Genomic DNA, 21353 nt, shown 5'->3' with positions numbered 1-21353 from the left:
TGTAGCAAAGAGAAGGGCTACTGATTACAGTGGAAAAGAAAGTAGAAATAATTAAGGTTAGGAGAAAGACCAAATGCTGTCTTTCACTGGGAAAGCATTAGGCTTCAGTCTCAGCTTTGAGGACGGTTACAAAAGGATAAAGTGAGAATACCAGAACGTGTGAAAGGCAGTGCTCCAATGAAGGTATTATTTTTTTTTTTTTATAGTTTTTGGCCGGGGCTGGATTTGAACCCACCACCTCCTGTATGTGGGGCTGGCGCCCTACTCCTTTGAGCCATAAGCACCGCCCTATATTCTATTATTATTACCACATATGAGCCATTATAGTATTATTATTACCATATATGCACTATTAATTAAGGATCCAAGTTACATACAAATCCAAACTGAAGACATTCTCAGGAATTTATCTTGTCTATAGCCCAGGGACCACCTCTATATCCTTTGTTCTATTCCTTATATTGGTAATCTGTGTCTTTCTATTTTGCTTTATTTATCTTTCTACAGGTTTGTTATTTTAATTATCTTTTTAAATAACCAGCTTTTTGTTTCATTGATTTTCTTTATTATTTTTTCTGTTTCCAGTTTTACTGGTTTTTATTCTTTTTTATTTTCTTTTTTCTGCTTGCTTTGTATTTATCTTGCTTTTCTTTTTTATGATTTGTTAAGGTGGGAGCTTAAATTATTGATTTGAGATGTTTTCTCTTCTCTACTAGAAACAGTGACTGCTATAAATTTCTCTGTCAGCACTGATTCACCTGTATCCCACGAATTTTCGTATGTTGTATTTTCATGTTGACTCAATTTAACATATTTTTTAATTTCCTTTGGCACTTCCTCTTTGACCCAGGAGTTACATAGAAATGTGATGGTCAGTTTATAGGTTTTTAAAGATTTGTCTGTTTTCTTTCTATTATTCATTTCTAGTTTGTTACCACTGTGGTCACCTAGCATACTCCATATGCTTTCATTTCTTTCATATTTTTTGAAGTTTGCTTTAGGACCCAGACTGTGTTCTGTCTTGATAAATATTGAAAAGAACATGTATTCTACTTGTGTTGGGTGGAATGTTCCATAAATGTCAGTGGTATCCTGTTGTTTGAGGATGATGTTGAGTTCTTCTGTATCCTTGCTCATTTTCTACCTAGTTCTATCAAATATTGAGAGTGTTTGACATCTCCAACTATAACAGTAGATACATCTATTTTTTTATTTTGTTTCTATTGGGTTTGTTTTACATATTTATCCCTCTGTTGTTTGGTACATACACATTTAAAATTGCTATGTCTTTTGTGGATTGAACATTTTATCATTTTTTGGAGTGTCCTTCTCTGTCCCTAGTAATTTTTTTGCTCTGAAATCTTAATCTATTAATATAACCATTCTTGCTTCCATTTGATTAATGTTCACAAAGTGTATATATATATATATATATATATATATCTTTCTTCATTTTACTTTCACCCTACATGTGTTGTCATAGAATTGAGTTTCTTAGACCCAGTCTTTAGTTGAGTTATGGTGTTTTGCTTTTTCTCTTTTGAGACAGAGTCTCATTCTGTTACCCAGGCTGGAGTACAGTGGCACAATCATAGCTCACTACAGCCTCAAAATCCTGGGCTCGAGCAATCGTCCTGTCTCAGCCTCCAAGTAGCTAGAACTGTAGGCATACACCACCACACCTGATTAATTTTTTTTTTCTTAATTTATTTTGTGGAGACACAATCTCTCTGTATTGTCCAGTCTAGTCTCAAATTCCTGGCCTTAAGTGATCAGCCCACCTCAACCTCAACGTCCCAGAGTTATTCTCTTTTTTTTCTCTTTTAAGTAGATTTAGAGGGTACAAGTTCTTTTGGTTTGGTTTTTGTTTGTTTTTTAATGTGGATGAATTCCATAGTGGAGACATCTAGGCTTTTAATGTTTTTTAATCCATTCTGTCAGTTTCTGTTTTTTATATGTTCAGACATTTACTTTTAATTCAATTTGTATGTTAGGGATTAAGTCTGACATTTTATTTTTTGTTTTCTCCTTCTGCTTTTCCTTTCAGTGTTTTCTTTGTCTTACCTTCCTATTGAGTTACTTAAACAATTTTTAGAATTCCATTTTAATTTATCTATTCAGTTGATCCTGCATATCCCTGGGTTCTGCATCCACAGAAGAAGCCAACTACAGATTGAAAATATTTGGGGGGAAAAGAAACAATAAAAGTGCAACAATTTTTTTAAAAAGCGTAAAATACAGTATAGCAACTATTTACATAGCATTTATAGGTAGTGGGTATTATAAGTATTATTAGTAACCTAGATTTATATAAGAGATGATGTATTTAGGTTATTTGCAAATGCTATACTACTAGGGTATCTGGCTTTTTGGCATGGGAGCAGTAGGCCTAGAACTAATCCCCTTCTTCTGGTTGCTTTTGGTATTATGCACATATAACTTATCACAGTGTATTGGTGTCATTAATTGGTGTAGAAATTACATAACCCTTTAAAAGTTTCTTTACAAGGCCAAGGTTGCTTTGGGCTATGAAGCCACAGCACTCTACTGAGGGTGACAAAGTGAGATTCTGTCTCTAAAAATAAATAAATAGTTTCTTTACCTTCTCCCATTTATAGTTCTCTAGTTGCGGTTGAGGTAGGATGATCACTTAAGGCTGGGAATTTGAGATCAGTCTGGGCAACGCAGAGAGACCATGTTGCTGCAAAATAAATTTTAAAATAATTAGCCAGGTGTGGTGTTATATGCGTACAATCCTCGCCACTTGGGAGGCTGAGACAGGATGATTGCTTGATTCTCTAGTTGACATTGAGAATAACATCAGAAAATTTTATAATTTTTTATTTAATCATCAAATTTAGAATGATTTACCAAATAATTTTAAAAACTAAGGAGGAGAAGGAAAGTCTATTTTATTTATCTGTATTTTTATTCTTTTGTTGTTCTTTCTTCCATTTTGATGTTCGGAATCCCTGTTCTATTATCTCCTTTTTTTTTTTTTTTTTGGGGAACTTTTTTTCCCCTCTGCAGAGTGCCAGGCATCACACAGTTCACAGCAACCTCCAACTCCAGGGCTCAGGTGATTCCCTTGCCTCAGCCTCCTGAGTAGCTGGGACTATAGGCACCCACCACAATGCCCGGCTATTTTTTGTTACAGTTTGGCTGGGGCTGGGTTTCAACCCACCCCCTTGGTATATGGGGCTGGTGCCCTACTCACTGAGGCACCGCTCTATTTCCTTTTTTTGTTTTATGAGCTCTGTCTAGCTGGCAACAGATTCTCTTCATTTTCCTTCATATGAGAATATTTTCATTTTCACCTCTAAAATTTCAATTTCTAAAGAATATTGTTATTGCTGGATATAGAATTCAGGGTCGACAAATTGTTTTGTTTTTGTTTTTATTTCTTCTGGCCCCCATGTTTCCTGAAGTCATTCAAATTATTTTCTCTTTATAACACATTATTTCTCTTTTGCCGTACTCTCTTCAATTTTCAGAAGTTCAACTATGATATGTCTTAGCATGGATTCTTTATCGTGTTTGAACTTTGATCAGCTTCCTGAATTGTAGTTTCATATCTCTTTCTAATTTGGCAAGTGTTCAGTCATTTTATCTCTAATACTTTTAAAACCCCATACCGTCTTCCAAGTATCCAATGACATAAATATATGATCTTTTGTCCCACATATCCTTAAGACTGTCCAGGTTTTATTGGTGTTGTTCAGTCTGTTTCTCTCTATAGTTCAGGTTGTTTCTGATTATTTCCTCTGTCCTCTGTACTCTGTTGTTGAACCAATCCACTGAGTTTTTAAAATTTTCCATGTTGTATTTTTCAGTTACCTTAGATGACTGTTTTTCAGAACTAAAATTTCCATTTGGTTCTCCTTTATGTCTTTTCTTTATTTTCAAAGACTTTCTATTCTTTTCACTTGTTTCAAGCATATTCATAAATGCTCTTTGAAGCCCTTTTATGCTGGTAACTCCAACATTTCTATCATGTTGGTGTTGGCTTCTGTTCGAATCATCTCATTCAAGTTGAGATTATCATCATTCTCAGTATGACGAGTGATATTTTAATTACATTCTGGACATTTTCAGTTTATTATGTGAGACACTGGGGCAGTGGAGAATGGAAGTCACACCTCCCACTGGGCCCTTCATGGTAGGAATTGGATAAGTGAGGGCACAGCTTTTCTCATAATCTTTGGCTATCATGGTAGACTGTTCCTTTCCTGATTCTTTTGTTAGACACAACAGGCTTTTTTTTCTCTGTGTCTTTGGTGTTTCTAAGTGGGCAGTTTCTGCAACATTCAAGGTGTCTGAGGCAAAAACAAAGCCCAGGAAACTTACCATCTTGCTGTTTCTCTGGCCTCAGTTCACCTTCTTTTCCCACCTTGTACAGTCTTCTTATGTATGTTTCAAGTAGAAGGTCTAGGATTTTTGTCTCTGCAGGAAGAGAGAGAAGTGCATCTATTTCATCTTGTCCCAGAACTAGAAGTTCTTAGAGATTCTAATAACTAATGGAAAACAAATAAAGATATAAAAGTTCAATAGGTCTAATGATTTCTAGTTTTTTTCCTATTTCATTCATATACTAACCTATGTGAAAATGTTATTGAGTTATATTTTATTACTTTTGATGCAAATGTTGGACTTTTATAGATTGAACAAAATTATTTCACTGAGCAAAGTCACCTACCAGGAATGTCCACAATGTAAGTCTAGTACTAGGCAAAGAATACCTGTGTTCTGTCATTACCCTTGAAATTTGTCATATTTTTTTAAACTCTAAAAGTTTATACCATCTGTAAAACAACAAACCTGTGATAGCTGAAGCTTTTTCTCAGACCCTAATGTCTTTATGCTAATTTTCTTTTTAAACTGACAGTGTTCATGTTTTGTTTATACAATTCTCCTTCTTGAAAGAGGTTGTCATTTGACTTTAATGCAGTCTCCTGGATAGATAGGTATTACTTTTCAAAGGAGTTATTTTCTTTCTTGCTTTAGGAGCCACAGTGTTTTACTTTGGGTCATCGTTAATCTTCTTGTGAACTGAATAGCTCTGAACCATCAGACACTGCCCAGCTATAGCAGTGGCCATCTTTAGACTTGGTCAGACTGGTTTCTGGTACTTCAGTAATCTTTCAAAGCAAGTTCTTGTAAGTCTCAGGCACAGTTCTGCCATTTTATTCATCCATGTATAGTTTTTGTCTTAAAATTCTCCCTAATCAAGATGGTAAAAAATCCAAGTGAGATGCCTAGATAAATAGACTAAAGACATTTTTTTTATTTTTTATTTTTTTTCTTTATTAAATCATAACAGTGTACATTAATACTATCATGGGGTACAGTGTACTGTTTCTGTATACAATCTGGAGTACTTTCATCCAACTGGTTAACATAGCCTTCATGTCTTTTTCTTAGTTATTATGTTAAGACATTTATATTCTACATTTAGAGAGATTCACATGTACCCTTATAGGAGGAACCATAGGCGTGATCCTCCCAATCACCCTCCCTCCACACATCCTCCCCCCTCTCCTCCCCTCCCTCTCCCCTCTCCCCATGTTCCTGGGCTAAAATTGGGCTATAGCTTTCCTATGAAAACTATAAATTAGTTTCATAGTAGGGCTGAGTACATTGGATACTTTTTCTTCCATTCTTGGGATACTTTGCTAAGAAGAATATTTTCCAGCTCCATCCATGCAAACATGAAGGAGATAAAGTCTCTTGTCTTTCTTAATGGCTGCATAGTATTCCATGGTGTACGTATACCACAATTTATTGATTCATCTCTCATTCTCCTGCTTACTTCCACTGAGATTTATCATAGCTATCTGATACAGCCTAAAGCTAGAGGCCCAGATGTATCCATTTGACTAATTAGTATCAGAATTCATATTTGTAGGCTAAAAGTTACGCTATTTTTTGGCCTGCTTTTTGGATTTATGTAATTTTATCACTTATGAAGATTATTTCAAATCCAACTTCTACACCTTAGTATCATGTACCAAGACTATCTCAGATGCATCCACCTAAGACATTGCTTTTATTTTGCTACCTTTGAATTTCAAAAACCCCTGATAATTTTTTATTCAATTATGTTTATTTAAGTTACTATTCAAAGTATTTTATAATCTAGACTCACCTCTCTACTTATTTGCCCCACTTATCCTAAGATATGATTTTTTCTAAAGGCAAGTTTGTTTCCTTGAAATCTTTTCAATATGTCATTGATATTTTTTCCTCAGGTTAGGAAAAAAAATGTTTCATTTTTCTCTGATTTAAATATCTGCTCTACTTTTCCATTTGTCTGTATCTATCTGTTCATTACAACATAGTTAAAATCTCACTACTTAAAATTTTTAGGTCTAGTCTCTTTTTCACCTAACTCCATTTTACATTATAGAATAAATGCAAAATTAGCACCTGCGTGTTTAACAAGTATATTTCAGTTTCATTCTCTTTGTGTCAGAAAACATTTCCTAAGCCCCCTACTCTGCACAAAATGAGCATATGGAATACCAAAATGAACAAGATTTAATCTTGTTTCTCTGTGTATGATACATAATCTCACTCTCTAATTTATGTATAATTTTAACTTTATATATCTTTCGTGAACTTGTGTTTAAATGGCCCAAGGAATCTCACCTCAGTTAAACAATGATTCAATATCTACTATACAGGAGAAATTGTTTATAGTGCTCAGAATGCTCAAGAGAAATATTGGGAAGGCAACCTGTAATTGTATGCCAAATGAGTTAGCTCAGAATTGTTAATAGTAGTTCAGAATTTGAGGATGAGCCTGTCACTTTGAAATAGATTTGACATGACATTGACATTTACTTAAATCGTGATTAACAATTCATTCTACTATCTTGCTCTTACATAGTAGTCAATAAGAACTTTGAAAAAGATATTACCTTTGTGAAAACCTTTAAGATTGATTGTAGAGAATTTATCCAGATTACTATTTATGACAGTACCAGTAATCACCTTAAAATCCTTTCTGGAGCAAAGTAGTATATATGTAATGAATAAAAATCAAGGCTAATTAAAAATATCTGCTTTTGTCTCCCGCTCTTACACTATGCCTTACTATATGTACTCTATACTTAACTGTGGTTTTAAACATACTGCTTTCACCACTAAAAACTATGTCTCCTTGAGAGAGTTCTGTGCCTTTGCTGTCACTTCGCATATCTGTAAATGCATATAGTGAAAGTAACCATTTCATTGAACTCTTGTGAGGATCAATACAATAGTATATGTAAAATACATCTTTATGGTAGTTGCTGTCATTCACGTCATCATTATTTCTACTAATGTAATGCTGCAGAGGCTACTCTGACTACTATCACTGTGCATACTGTTTTTATAATTGCCTTATTTTAGAATTTTGCATCTGCATTTACCTACCTACCTATGTGTCACTACCAATTAGTCTTAAACTGTAAGTTCCTGGAGGTAATTAATCTATATACTTCTCATTATACATCACTATGCATAGGTGAAATTACAAGAATGTCTTTTATCAATAATGAGAATTGTTAATATGTTAATAATGTTTTTATTGCTTCATGGTTGATCTCATAGTTGAAGAATATACTTTTTACAGATAACCAGAGAACATTTCTAAAAAACTGAGACAGTACATAGTATCACATATTTGGTACCAGTGATTGATACCCACATTCCTTGTAGCAGACCTTTGTGCTGCCTTCTTAATTGGCCTAACCTCCTCAGTAATGTGAGTGTGGGTTTAAGCTAGCATCGATCAAGAAAATGTCTTCCAATTATTTTAGAAAGATCTATCTGTAACCCAGAGGAAAATATGTTGATTACAGAGCTGTACCCCTAGCTAGCTCTTTTAAATGTCAGTATGTGTAGTGGATGACTCCTTTGTAAATGTTGGTCAAGCTAAGCATACTTAGAGTTCCTAGAATTCCCATTTAAACTTTTGTGATCAAAAGATACTTGATGCAGAGGGAAGATTTAACTTTCTAGAGAAGAGATTTAAAGTGCTCCTACTAAAGTATCTATTATTTTGAGTTTTTACGTGGTATTCTAACCAACTTAATCATCATAGCTCACAGCAACTTCAAACTCTTGGGTTCAAGCATTCTGTTGACTCAGCTTCCCAAGCAGCAGCGACTACAGGTACCCACCACAATGCGTGGCTATTTTTAGAGATGGGGTTTTGCTCTAGCTCAGGCTGGCCTCTAACTTGTGAGCTCAGGCGATCTGCCCACCCTAGATTCCCAAACTGAAAATTTAAATTTCTATGGAACAAATTTGTATTTATTTGTATACTTGGGAATTACCTATTTAGTTTTGGTAGTTGAATTTTAATTTTGAAAAACTTCCTGTGGATCTACCTGAAAGAACATGTTTTTCTAAGGATTACCACTCAGTTTATCAGGCTCCAGAGGATTAGAAATTCTTTTCATTTATTTTTACAGGTTAAGAACTCAAGCTGTGTTTAAATCAAGAGAACTGGTTACTGACAAAGAGCTTACAAACGTCCAAGAATTCAATCTGGATATGAATGGGAATGACTCTGTACCAAGGTAAACCTAAAAAGTGGGGAGGCAAGAATATTAAGGACATATTTAACATGTATCTGGCATAACTATATACCTCTATATTGCTTTATACAGTTTTCTGGCCAGATGAATAAACACATTCTCATTATAAATTTTTGGAAAATATAGAAAAGTGTAAAAAAGAAAATAAAAATGAGTGGCTCTTTTCTACAGGAAGAATTTACCTGTGCTTTGTCCATGGAGTAGACTGTTTAATTTTCTATAGTTTCCAAATAAATCTCACTTATACTTTAAAAGAAAAGAAAAATCATCAATATTCCTCATAATCCTAAATCTCAGATACAATCCTTTGAAGGTTTTTCTCCTACTTTCCTTTGTATGATATTATAGTCTATATTGATAATAGAGATTATGCTTTTATCAGATTTTATTTGTTACGTTTTTCACTGGATTGTATTTTCTGATCTTATAAAATACTTCATAAAAACATACTACTTAACTTATTCTAAAAATATTTATTGTGTGACAGTGATGCCCCAATATTTATCTATTAGCTGTTATTAGATAATGTAGGGTAGATAATGTAGGGTTTTTCTATTATAAATTATGTCTTGAAGAATATTTCTCTCAATAAATTTTATTTTATTCTTTTTCTTTATTAAATCATAGCTGTGTACATTAATTCAGTCATGGGGTACAGTGTGCTGGTTTTATATACAATCTGAAATATTTTCATCAAACTGGTTAACACAGCCTTCATGGCATTTTCTTAGTTATTGTGATATTCTGCATTTAGAAAGACTCACATGTACCCTTGTAAGATGGACCATAGGTATTTTCAATCTATAGTTAAGACCCTATAGTAATTTTTTTTCCCAACCATTACAATTTTTACTTCTGGAATTTCCATTTGGGTCTTTGTTATAATTTCTATTTCTCTGAAGAGATTTCATATTTTATTCTTCATGAGCATACTGTTCTTTATATTTTGAATATGATTTTAATAACTACTTTAAGTGTTTACTAATTCTCATAGTTGGGTCATCTCTGGGTTCATCTCCATTGATTAAGTTTCTATTATTGCTCATGTTTTCTTATTTCTTTGTATGTCTGGTAATTTAGGATTATATCGTTGTCATTGTGAATGACCTTAGAACCTAGTGATATATTTCTGAGCAGTATTGACTGTTTCGTGTTAGTAGGCAGTTATCTTTAACTGAATTCAAACTCCAAACTCCATCTCCCTGGAGTAAGTGGCAGTGAAAATGGCTATTGAGTTATTTTAATCTTAACTGAGTTGCTTCAGTCTATTGGCCTGGAGCCTTGATCTATGGGGATCTGCCTGGGACTGGGGTCTACTGGGGTAGGCCTTGGTCCTGGGTTCAGTGGTTTACTTGGTCCTAGGACTGGCCTGGTGCTGAGGCAGACATGGAGCCCAGGTTTGTGGAGGCCAACCTAGAGCTTAGAATCATAGATGCTGGCCTGGTGCCTAGAGCCGTGGTGCCTAGCCTCAAATATAAGGCCCTGAGGTTAGGCCTGGATCTTTGGTCTGTGGAGGCTGATTATGTGATTGGTCTGGAAGCTGGGTCCACAATAGCTAGCCTGAGAAGTAGGACAAAAGGGGTAGCCTCAAACCTAGGTCCTCAATCTTGGGTCTTTTGGGGCCAGCCCAACACTGGGTTCTACTGGGACAGTCCTGGACCTAGGCTCGGCTGAAGGATGTGGCCATTGAGACCAGCCTGGTACTGAGTAGTCCTGGTGCCTTAGGTAGGGGATGCCAACCTGAGCTGGGCCTAAACCCTATAGCTATGTGGACTGACCTGGCCCAGGGCTGGTCTAAAACCTGGGATAGGCCTCAAGCCTGGAATGGCAGGATCTCACCTGGAACTGGGGCAGGATTAGGTGCTCAGTTTTAAACGTTTCCTTTTTACCTGTTCCTTCCAGTATTTATGTCTACATTTCTGAATAACAGACTTATGTAGTCATTAAGAATTAACTTTTTGATGATTATGAAAGATGAAAGATGATGATTTCTATTACTATCTATTTTCTCTGTCCTTCTTCCTCTCTTTTGTTTCCCTTCCCTCTATTTACCTTTCTTCCTTTCCTTCTTCCCTCTCCTCCCTCATCCCTTCCCTCTATCTCTCTAATAACTTATACACACACTTGCTATTTCCTTCCGTCTTCTTCAATATAAAGATTGTAAATATTGTATATACAGCTGACCCATGAACTTTACTATTATTAAACTTGATCTTTGTATAAGAAATTATTTTCTCTGTAGTTTAAAAATGTCTTATTTGGCACAGAAAGACAAATACTGCATGATCTCACTTACACATGGAATCTTAAAAGGCCAAAGTCAGAAGTGGAGAGTAGAATGGTAGATGCCAGGAATTGGGGTCCAGAGCGGGGAAAATAGGGACATGTTGCTCAAGAATATAATATACCAGTTAGCATAAATAAGTTTTGGATATATATTATGTATCAACAATAATGTATTATATACTTGAAAGTTTCTAAAAGAATAGATCATAAATCTTCACACCACACACATAAAAAATAATTCTGTGAGGTGATGGATATGTTAACTAGCTTGATTTAATCATTTCACAATAAATATATACGGAATATCAAAACATCATGTTGTATATCATAAATACATAGTGTTGGTCAATTTAAATTTTTTAATAAAATAAAAATACCTTGTTTAATTTTCTATGTACTCATTTATATATGTATTTTTGCATTCAAATATTCGTAAAGTTTCCCACCATGTGTTAGCTATTATTCTAGACTTTGGGGTATATAGCAGTGCACAAAACAGACAAAACTTTTGATCTTATGCACCTTACATTCTTCTGTTCAGAAAGTATAATTCCTCTGAATGTATTCAGACACATCAGTACAACAATAATTCTACCATGATATCTCTTCATTTTTTCAATTTTTTTTTTGCTTTTTTTCCCTTTATTTTTTCTTTCTTTTTTATTTTTTTTAAGATGTCCCTCCTGTAGCCCTCCGTGAAATCTTGCTCTAGTATAACTTGCTTATTTTCTAAGCTTTGTAGTGATTTCATCCTGATACATTCTTATTCATCACTCTGAAAAATTTATTCACTTCCTTACTGTGCTATAGCATACCCTTTTTCTAGTCCACATGTTATTCTCTTTTTGGTTTATACTCCTTCATCTTACTGAAATGTGTCCTTCAATAGCTTACTGACAAGGACTGCAAGAGGCAATGATTTTTTAAGTCAGACCTCTAAAAAATGTCTTTAGTCTATCTTCATATTTAATTTATAGATTAGCTGTATAGAATTCTGGGTGGGTAATTATTTTACTGAGGAGGGATTAAAGGTTGTGTTCTATTATCTTCTAGTTTCTAGTGTTGTCTTTAAGAAATGTGAAGTAATTTCATTCTTGATTTTTTTCTATGTGACATATTTCTCATGAAAACTGTTAGGATCTTTTCTTTCTCTGTAGTCTCCTAAAACTCAATACTGATATGCATTAATTTTTCCATTCATTAATCTGAGTAATCAGTGGATTCTTTTAGTTGAGAAACTTTCTTCAATTTAGAGAAAAAAATTTGTTAAGTTTACCCATCTCCTTTTTGTATTGTCTTTTTCCAGAATTCATCTTACTTGGATATTGAATCTCTTGAAATCATCTTTCATCTTCTTATTTTTCTCTGCTTTCATAGCTGTCTGTTTTTTCTAGTTTCTAAAGGATTTCCTGAACTTTTGTCCTTCAGTGATTTTGTTGGATTTTGTTAGTGCTACAATTTTTAATTTCCAAGAACACTTTATTCTCCAAAAGGCCATTTTTTTTATAAGAACCCATTCTTGTTTTAAATATGCAGTATTTTCCGATCTCTAAGGATATTTATAATAGTGTTTAAAGTTTCTTCTGTTCCTGCATTGTGTCTAGTTTTGGAGGGGGGTGGGGTTAGCAACAGAGTCTCACTTTGTTACCCTCGGTAGAGTGCTGTGGCATCACAGCTCACAGCAACTTCCAGCTCTTGGGATTTGGCCTCAGCCTCCCAAGTAGCTGGGACTACCGGCACCTACCACAATGCCCGGCTATATTGTGTCTATTTTTACCAAGTTCAAATTTATTTTTTTCCATACATATTTCACGATCCACTCACATTTATAAGAAAAACAGTAAAAAATACCTAGTCAAAGTATATAAGAGCGAGGCTTGTCAATTATAATCAAGTGGGAATCTTAGGGACCCTTACCTGTTACTATTCATAGGTCATATCTCTTGGGGTTGCCATTTTCCCTAGAGAGAAATCTTCTGCCTGAGTGGGAAGAAGGGAGAGGAGCATCACATAACCTTGGTTGCCAAGTTGGGGAGCCCAGTGGAGTAAGAGAAAAGTGACCCATCAGACATTATGTAGGCATTCACTTAATTCTCCTTATAACTATATGGGTTTCAGTCCTCAACTATATTTCAGGCCCCCATGTCCAGAGTCATTCTTTTTCAGCCTTTTCTGGGGTATAAGCCTTCAAGTCTTCTTCACAAGGTAGGGACACAACAAGAGGAGGACTTCCTTTTGACTCCTAGGCAGATTTTCGATCACCTGTGCTTTTAGTTCCACCTGTTTTCCTACCTGCTTCCTCCAGTCCCTGAGCCTTTCAGGAGTTTGCTGGCATGTTTCACCTTACAACCCCCTTCAACCTCAACTAACAGATATTTCAATTTTGATTTTTCTACTTTGTTATTTGAGTTTCAACTCATACATTTGCTTTCTAGGCTTCTAATATTTTGTGACTTTTCTTATCTCTTGCCCAAAGCTCTTCACTTTTCTGCAGCCAGATAGATTTATATTTTTTTTTTAGATTTATTTTTGAACAGTTTTAAAAGGGAATAGAGATGTGTTTTCAATCAACTATATAATTATCTCTCCAATGTTGACTTGTATAGTTAAACAATATTTATCAATTTAGTCAGTGGAAAGATAGAATTCTGTTGTAATTTGTAGTTAATTAGAAAGAACATTTTTCTAGGGCATTATAATATTTCTTCTTTAGTTGATATGTATAAATTTTGTATTATATTTTTTACTTTTAAATATTTTTTCTTATTCTTAATACTATTCATATTTTATCTATGTCTTTACTAATCTATTTTTTTATGGTAAACAAAAATATAAAATGCTAATAGGACAAAAGACAAAATAAAAGGTACTCATAATAGCATCATCTAGAAGTTATATTTGTATATAACTTCTTATTTATTTATGAGTATGTATTGTGTATATATATATATTATACATCTTGTTTCATAACCCAAATTAAAATATTTTAAATTACACTTTCAAAATTTTTTAAAGCCAACATTTCTCTTATAAAAAGATAAAACATCCAAAGACATCAAGAAAATATCAGTCATCTTTCATTCTCTGTGTTATTTTCTAGCCTGACTGTCTTGGTTGACTTAGTGTTAGCACTCCAATGTATCTAAACCTTTCTTTGTGCTTACAAATATAAACAACATCTGTATATGTTTGAGATCAAACTAAGACATTTTTGTTCACTTAAGAATACTAAATGGTTATTTGTCAGGTTTTTAGGTATAGAACTAGAGTGAGCAGGATGCTGTTCGCCAAGAAGTATCAGTGCTCTTACTTCCCTAGGGGAGTGTGTGTGTGTGTGTGTGTGTGTGTGTGTCTGTTTCAGCTGTGTTTGTTTCAGACAGAGAAGATAGGTCCCTATCTCTGACCTATGAAAATTCTATCCTATCCTATAGAACTTATCTCAAGTATTACCTCTTTCAGAAATATTTTGTTTATGCCTTTACAGTCTATATAGATGATAAATTTGTGTATTTGCTCTCTTCACTATTAGGGTACTTCACAGGAGTGGCTTTTCTACATCTTCTGTAGTCCTTAGCAAGGTTTTTTTTTTTTTTTTTCCCTTAACAATAGATGTTCAATGAAAATAAAGGTGTTCAATAGACATTTTTGTTGCATTGCTTATTATATGAAAGTATAAAAATGGTCAAATTTTTAAAAGTATACCGAATTCACAACTATTAATTTATAAGGGCTATCTTTACATAGCCAATAAACAAATATCACACAATCTTAATTAAAAAAAAAAAACTAGAGGACCTATAAACAACTAGTGACTTTTTAAGTCATTACCACCTTTTATGTGATAATTATCTTCCAATGGTTTGGTTCAGCTGTGCCCTACTATTTGCTCTTATTTGTCATTAAAGCCTCACTTATTATTTATTTTCATTCTATAGCGTTTATGCAGGAAGTAAGCAGCAATGTAAGCTCCCTTGCCTGTGATTCTTCCCACAGATAATAGAAAATAAATTGCAATTAGATTTTGGTAATTGCATATAATTAACTCAAAATGAGCTGTTAATTATAAAAAATATGTTTTCACTTTCTCATTATCTCATTTATTTTAGTTCTAAATTCTTAATGCTTCACTTGAGTAAGTTTAATATTTTAAGTACACAGAGTGTTTTTAATACTAAGGTAATTTAAATTTGCAAATAAACAAAATTTAACTTAAAATTAAATTGTATCTAGGGACTTCTACTGTTAAAGTCAAAGAAACTGTAAGGTAGAAAGAGGGTCATTCTCATAACAATTTTTGATTATGTTCTCTAAAATTTTAATTCAAATAATTCTACACAGGCTGCTCAAAGCTGGACACTATCCTCCCTTAACCTGTCTCTACTTCTTCATTGGGTTAGTGGAAACATCATTTCCATAGTCAGTTGAATCAAGGAGACTTTAAATTCTTTATTTCTTTAAACCTCACATTAGATTAAAATATTAAAGACTATTGAGTGAAAATTCTTGGTTTTCCAATGACTGTCAGACTTTGAAAGCAGATCCCAAAGTTTCTTCAAACTTTTATAACGTATAATATACCATTTTGAAAATTCTGTGGTCATATCAGGCATGTTAGGAAATATTTTTTGAAAGTAGTACATAGTCTTACCTTATTTGTGTCATAATTATTTAAATTTAGAGCATGCTTATCCAGGTGCCCTGAACCTTAAAGCATGTCCATCTCTTTGATTAAGCCCTAGTTTTTAAATCTCAGTCTTTCTCAGTAAAGTATAAAAGGAGATTGTCACTAAGAAAGATGGCAGTAAAGAAAGCATCTGGAAGGAGAACAGAGGGATACTTGAAATAACCTCAAAGGAAAGTGTACTATATCATCAAAAGATGAATAAGAAGTGTTACATCTACAATATAGAAATTTCCTCAGATCAACAAGATAAACTACCTTAAATAGGCAACTCTTATCCAAATAGCCAATAGATACATAAAATCTTCTCACAACTCAAAAATTAAAAGCTGCAAAAAAGATAAAATACCATAAAATGGCTGAGTAGAAGTATCCAGCCTTGCCTCCTCCTTAGCAAAGAGCCAAAACAACGAATAGATAGCCACATATCAAATAGAGTTTCTAGGACAGAACATTGGAATTCAGCAGAGAAATAACAGGTAACCTCTGGGCAATGGAAGGAAAGAAAAGCAAGGCAGCCAACCTGGCCAGGATCAACTGGGAGCCACCCTGCCCACCCCCTTTGGCACCTAACACCACTGACCACTGCCTACACATACTGTTCTGCCACCCAGAACATAAGGATGGGCCCACACCACTTGCAACTGCATACATGTCCCAGAATTCCAAGGCCCACCTTCTCCTCCCAATCTCCTGCCACCACTGTTGGTATCCACCCACATCCACCTGGGAGCCTGAAGACTGGCCTGCCCAGCCTGTTACCAGCACCACTGGCACCTGTGCCTACCGCTGAGGACCTTCAGATTGGCCACCATCACTTCTGCCACCACCAACACTGCACATGCTGCCTGGAGTCCCTAAGACCCTCCTGCCAGTGCAGCTCACTGCTGTCATTGCTGGCACCTAAGGCTGAAATGAGCTGCCTGGACACTCAGCAACAAGCCTACTTGGATCTACTATCACCAGTGCTTGTGTACATTGCTGAAAGTCTGATCCTGGCATGCCTAAGCTGCCACTATCATCACTAACTTAAACCTTGTCTTAGCTTAAATTAACAACTGCAACCTAAGTCACTGAGGAACTAACAGACACCGTGGACACTGACTATAGCCAAATAAATCATATGGAGACTATGTTACTGCATTCATCCAGAATCTAACCAAAGCATCCTATCCAACCTACACTATAGTTACATCTATAAGAAAATGGTTTGTTGTTTGTTGTTTTGATTTTTTTAGTTTAGTTTTGTTTTCAGAGACATGGTCTTGCTCAGTCACCCAGCGTGGAGTACAGTGGCATGATCATAGCTCCCCACAGCCTCAAACTCCTAGGCCCCAGGGATACTCCTGCCTCAACCTCCAAGTAGAAGTAGCTAGGATTATAGGCACACGCTGCTATGTCTGGTTAATTTTTTTCATTTTTTAAAAGACAGGGTCTTGCTATGTTTCCCAGGGTGTTCTTAAATTCCTGGCCTCAAATGACCTTCTTTCCTCTCCCTCTGCAGTCTCCCAAGTAGCTGGGAATACAGGCATGAGCTGCCATGCTCTCTAGAAAAAAGTATTTTCTTACAAAAGCAAATTTGTAAAATTGGAAGAAACAAGTATTATACCATATGCATAGGTATCAATGTAAAGACACAAGAAACATGAAAAAGTAAAGAAACATGACATCTCCAAATGAACACAGTAATTCTTCAGTAAGAGAACCCAACAAAGGGAAATCTATTAAATACTTGAAACAGTTTGAAAATGATGATATTAAAGAAACTCATGAATACAAAAAAGTCAGGGAAACAATTCATGATCTAAATGAGAAATTCACTGAAAGATAGGTACCATTAAAAGAACTAAACAGGTAATTCCTAAAACTGAAGAATTTGATGCTCAAAATAGTGAACATAATCAAAAGCTTTAACAATAGAGCAGTGCCTGTGGCTCAAAGGAGTAGGCCAGCCCGTATACCAGAGGTGGTGGGTTCAAACCCAGCCCTGGCTAAAAACTTCAATGACAACAACCAAAAAGCTTTAACAATAGACTAAACAGAAGAAAGAATTTTTGAACTTAAGGGCAGATATTTTTAAATAACCCAGTCGGACAAAAAGCAAAACAAGAATAAAGGAAGTCTGCATGACATATGAGATACCATAAAGTGACAAAATATTCAAATTTGGGGAATTCCAGAAGAAGCAATGGGCAAAGCATAAAAAATATATTTAACAAAAGAACAACTAAAGATTTACCAAGTCTTGTAAAAGATACAAACATCCACATATAGGAACCCAAAGATCCCCAGATAGATGCATCCTGAAAAGGTCTTTCCCGAGGCACATTATATTCAAATTGTCAAAAGTCAAAGACAAAGAAAGAATTCTCAAAACAGCAAGGGAAAAGAAAAAATTCAAGCCACATAGAATGGAATCCCTATGAGACTAACACCAAGTTTCTCAAGAGAGTCCTCATAAGCCAGGAAAGATTGTGATGATATAGTCAAAGTGCTAAAGGAAAAATACTGTCAGTCAAGAATACTTTACTCAGGATATCTTTCTAAAGTGAAAGAGAATAGTCTTTTGCAGACAAACAAAAACTGAGGGAATTCATCACCACTTTGCCAGCTGTGCAAAAAATGCTTGAGTTCCACAATTAGAAGCAAAAGGAGGATATTGTACCATCACGAAATACATGGAAATATAAAATTCACTAGTAGAGCAGATAAATGAATGAAAAAGAGAAAGTTACTACTACAAAAAACCACTAAATCATAATAATAAGCACAATGGAAAAAAGGGATAAACAACATAATCAGAAAACAGTAACAAAATTATAAGAATAAATCCTCACTTATCAATAACGACCATGAATGTAATTGGCTTAAATTCCCCACAGATGTAGACCAGCTGAATGGATTAAAAAATTAAACAAAGGATCAACAGAGACTTATGAACAACTATACACTAAAAAATTAGAAAACAAAGGAAATAAATTCCTGGACATATACAACCTACTAAGATTGAACCTGAACAGACCAGTAACTAATACTGAGATTGAACCAATATAAAAAGTATCCCATGAAAGGAAAAAAAAAACTAGGACCAGATGACTTTACTGCTGAATTCTACCAAACTTATAAATGAGAACTAACATAAATTCTTTTCAAACTATTCCCAAAAGTTGAAGAAGGAATTCTTCCTAATTTTACAAGGCTATCATTATCCTGATGACAAAAATAGACAAGGGCACAACAAAGAAAGAAAACTACAGACCAATAATCCTGAACTTCCATGTAAAAATTCTCAACAAAATATTAGCAAAACAAATTCAACACGTCAAAAAAGAATACCTCATGCTCCATGATCAACTGGGATTTATCCAAGGATGACTCAGCATACACAAACCAATACATGTGGTACACCATATCAACAGAATGAAAGACAAAAGCAATCTGATCATCACAATAGACACAGGAAAAGTACCTGAAAAAAGCAAAATCCCTTGGTGATAAAAGCTCTCAACAAATTGAACATAGAAGGAACATGCCTCGGTGTAATATAGGTTATATATGACAGACTGATAGCTAATATTAGATAGAATGGGTGAAAACCTGAAAGCCTTTCCACTAAGACCTAAAATAAGGCAATAATGCTCAGTTTTACCAGTCTTAGTCAAGATAGTACTGGACATCTTAGCCAGAGAAATCAGGAAAGAAAGAAAGAAAAGGCATCCAAATTGGAAAAGAGGAAGTCAAATTATCTCTTTTTGCAGACAACATGATCTTATATTTAGAAAAACCTAAAGACTCTGCCAAAACACTCTTAGAACTGATTAACAAATTCAGTAAAGTTGCAAGATATAAAATCAACACAGAAAAATTAGTAGCATTTGTGTACATAAGTAACAAACTTGCTGAAAAAGAAGTCAAGAAAGCAATCCCTTCTGTAATAGCCACAAAAAGGTAAATGATATAGATATAAGTTTAAGCAAGGAGGCTAAAGATTTGCACAAGGAAAACTACAAAATAATGATGAAGGAAATTGAAGCACACACAAATTGAAAGACACTCATGATCATGGATTGAAAGATTGAAACCCTGATCATGGTTAAAATGACCATACTTCCCAAAATAATCTACAGATTTCATGCAATTCCTATCAAAATTCCAATGATATTCTTCCCATCAATAGAAAGAAAAATCCTACAATCATATGAAACCACAAAAGTCCCAAAGAGCCAAAGCACTTCTGAGCCAAAAGGACAAAGGTGTGGGCATCATACCATCTGTCTTCAAAATATACTACAAAGCTATGGTAATCAAAACACCATGGTATTGGCATAAAAACAGACAAGTAGACCAATAGAACAGAATAGAGAACCCAGAAGTAAATCCATGTATTTATAGCCAACTGATTTTTGACAGGGATGCCAAGAACATACAATGAGGAAAAAACACTTTCTTCTGGGAAGGGTGCCGAGGAACTGGATATCCATATAACAAAGAATAAAAGTGGACCTCATCTGTCACCAAATACAAAATCAACTCAAAATGGATTAAAGATTTAAATGTAAGACTTGAAACTATAAAAATGCTAGAAGGAAAGATAAAGGAAATCCTCGAGGATATTGGTCTAGGCAAATATGTTATAACTAATATGTCACAAGCACAGGCAACAGAAACAAAAATTTCAAAACCATAGTGAGGTATCATCTCAACCTGGTTAAAACAAAGTATGTGCTAATCATCTTCCCTAAATGTTGACAAGAAAAAATGTAAAAGTTGATTTAACAAATTATATATTTATCAGAAATTTATCTTTTTAAAATTGTTTCTTATATCTAATTTTTTAAATTACATTATCATTTACTAAGACATAGGTCTCCTAAGTAATATGTGTTATTTTGCAGATTGATGGTACTCAAATAGGAAAAGAAAACATATTGCCTCCTCATATATGATATAGCATATCCTTCTTCTAGTTTCTAGCTTCTTCATATATAATATCTGCATGTTCTTGGTGCTAGATCACTTTAATCAGATTTGTCACCTTAGTATGTAATTAATCTGTGGCATAAATATTTTCTAAAATGGAAATTTATGGATTTTCAGAATGTTAGATTATCTGACTGGGTAGCTTTTTCCCAGGGTGTGATTTATATGTGTAAAGGAGTAGAAGGAAAAAACATCATCTATAGGATTAGAGAAATTTTGTGAAAAATGTTGCTGCTATGACTGGCTAAATATAAGGAGCTGGTTAATAAATTGTATTACATTTACAGTTTGTCTGCTGCACACAAATGGATAGAAAGGTAACGATTCTCAGACTTTGTTCTAACATACTTGCACAAATCTTTTTGAAAGTAATTTTCTTCTTAGAGGAAGCAATATTAATGGAATTGAGAAATTGGAAGTTTCATTGTCACTTGAGTCTACTTGCTTTGATAACCTCATTCCCAGATTTATTCGGAATGAGGGCAGTTTGATTTCTTTCTAGACAATAACTGCCTTTTCTGCTCCAATCTGAAACATGTGGGTTCTTGTCACGATGTGGAGCAGAGGTAGCATCTTAGATAGTGAACGTTATTTCCCAGGAGATAGAGATGAACAGTAGACATGAAGGTGTCAGCCAGTTAAAAAATACCACTTAGTTTTTAGGATTTTTTTTCCGCAAGCCCCAATAGGTGAGGATTAGTCTGACGGCTACAATGGCATGTGTAGTTGTGATATCAAATGTTTAATGAATTCAAAAGGGCTGTTTCTGGATATCATGATCTAATTGATAAAATATATCCAGGTCAAGATTTTTTAATGAA

General features: G+C 34.4%; 1 protein-coding gene across 1 annotated transcript in view; it reads left to right on the top strand.

Moving 5' to 3' along the window:
• KIAA1328 (KIAA1328 ortholog) overlaps window positions 1-21353 on the top strand; it is a 292039-nt gene that overhangs the window by 185203 nt on the left and 85483 nt on the right. The window contains exon 8 of the mRNA XM_023510175.1: window positions 8460-8567. Within this exon, the coding sequence (XP_023365943.1) occupies window positions 8460-8567 (108 nt within the window). The remainder of the gene's footprint in view (window positions 1-8459; window positions 8568-21353) is intronic.

This window comes from Otolemur garnettii, unplaced genomic scaffold (genome assembly GCF_000181295.1).
Source record: "Otolemur garnettii isolate 467f Iridium unplaced genomic scaffold, OtoGar3 scaffold00012, whole genome shotgun sequence".
Lineage (NCBI taxonomy): Eukaryota > Metazoa > Chordata > Mammalia > Primates > Galagidae > Otolemur > Otolemur garnettii.
The sequence above is the reverse complement of the archived record's forward strand: the minus strand, read 5'-3'. Positions and strand labels throughout refer to the sequence as shown.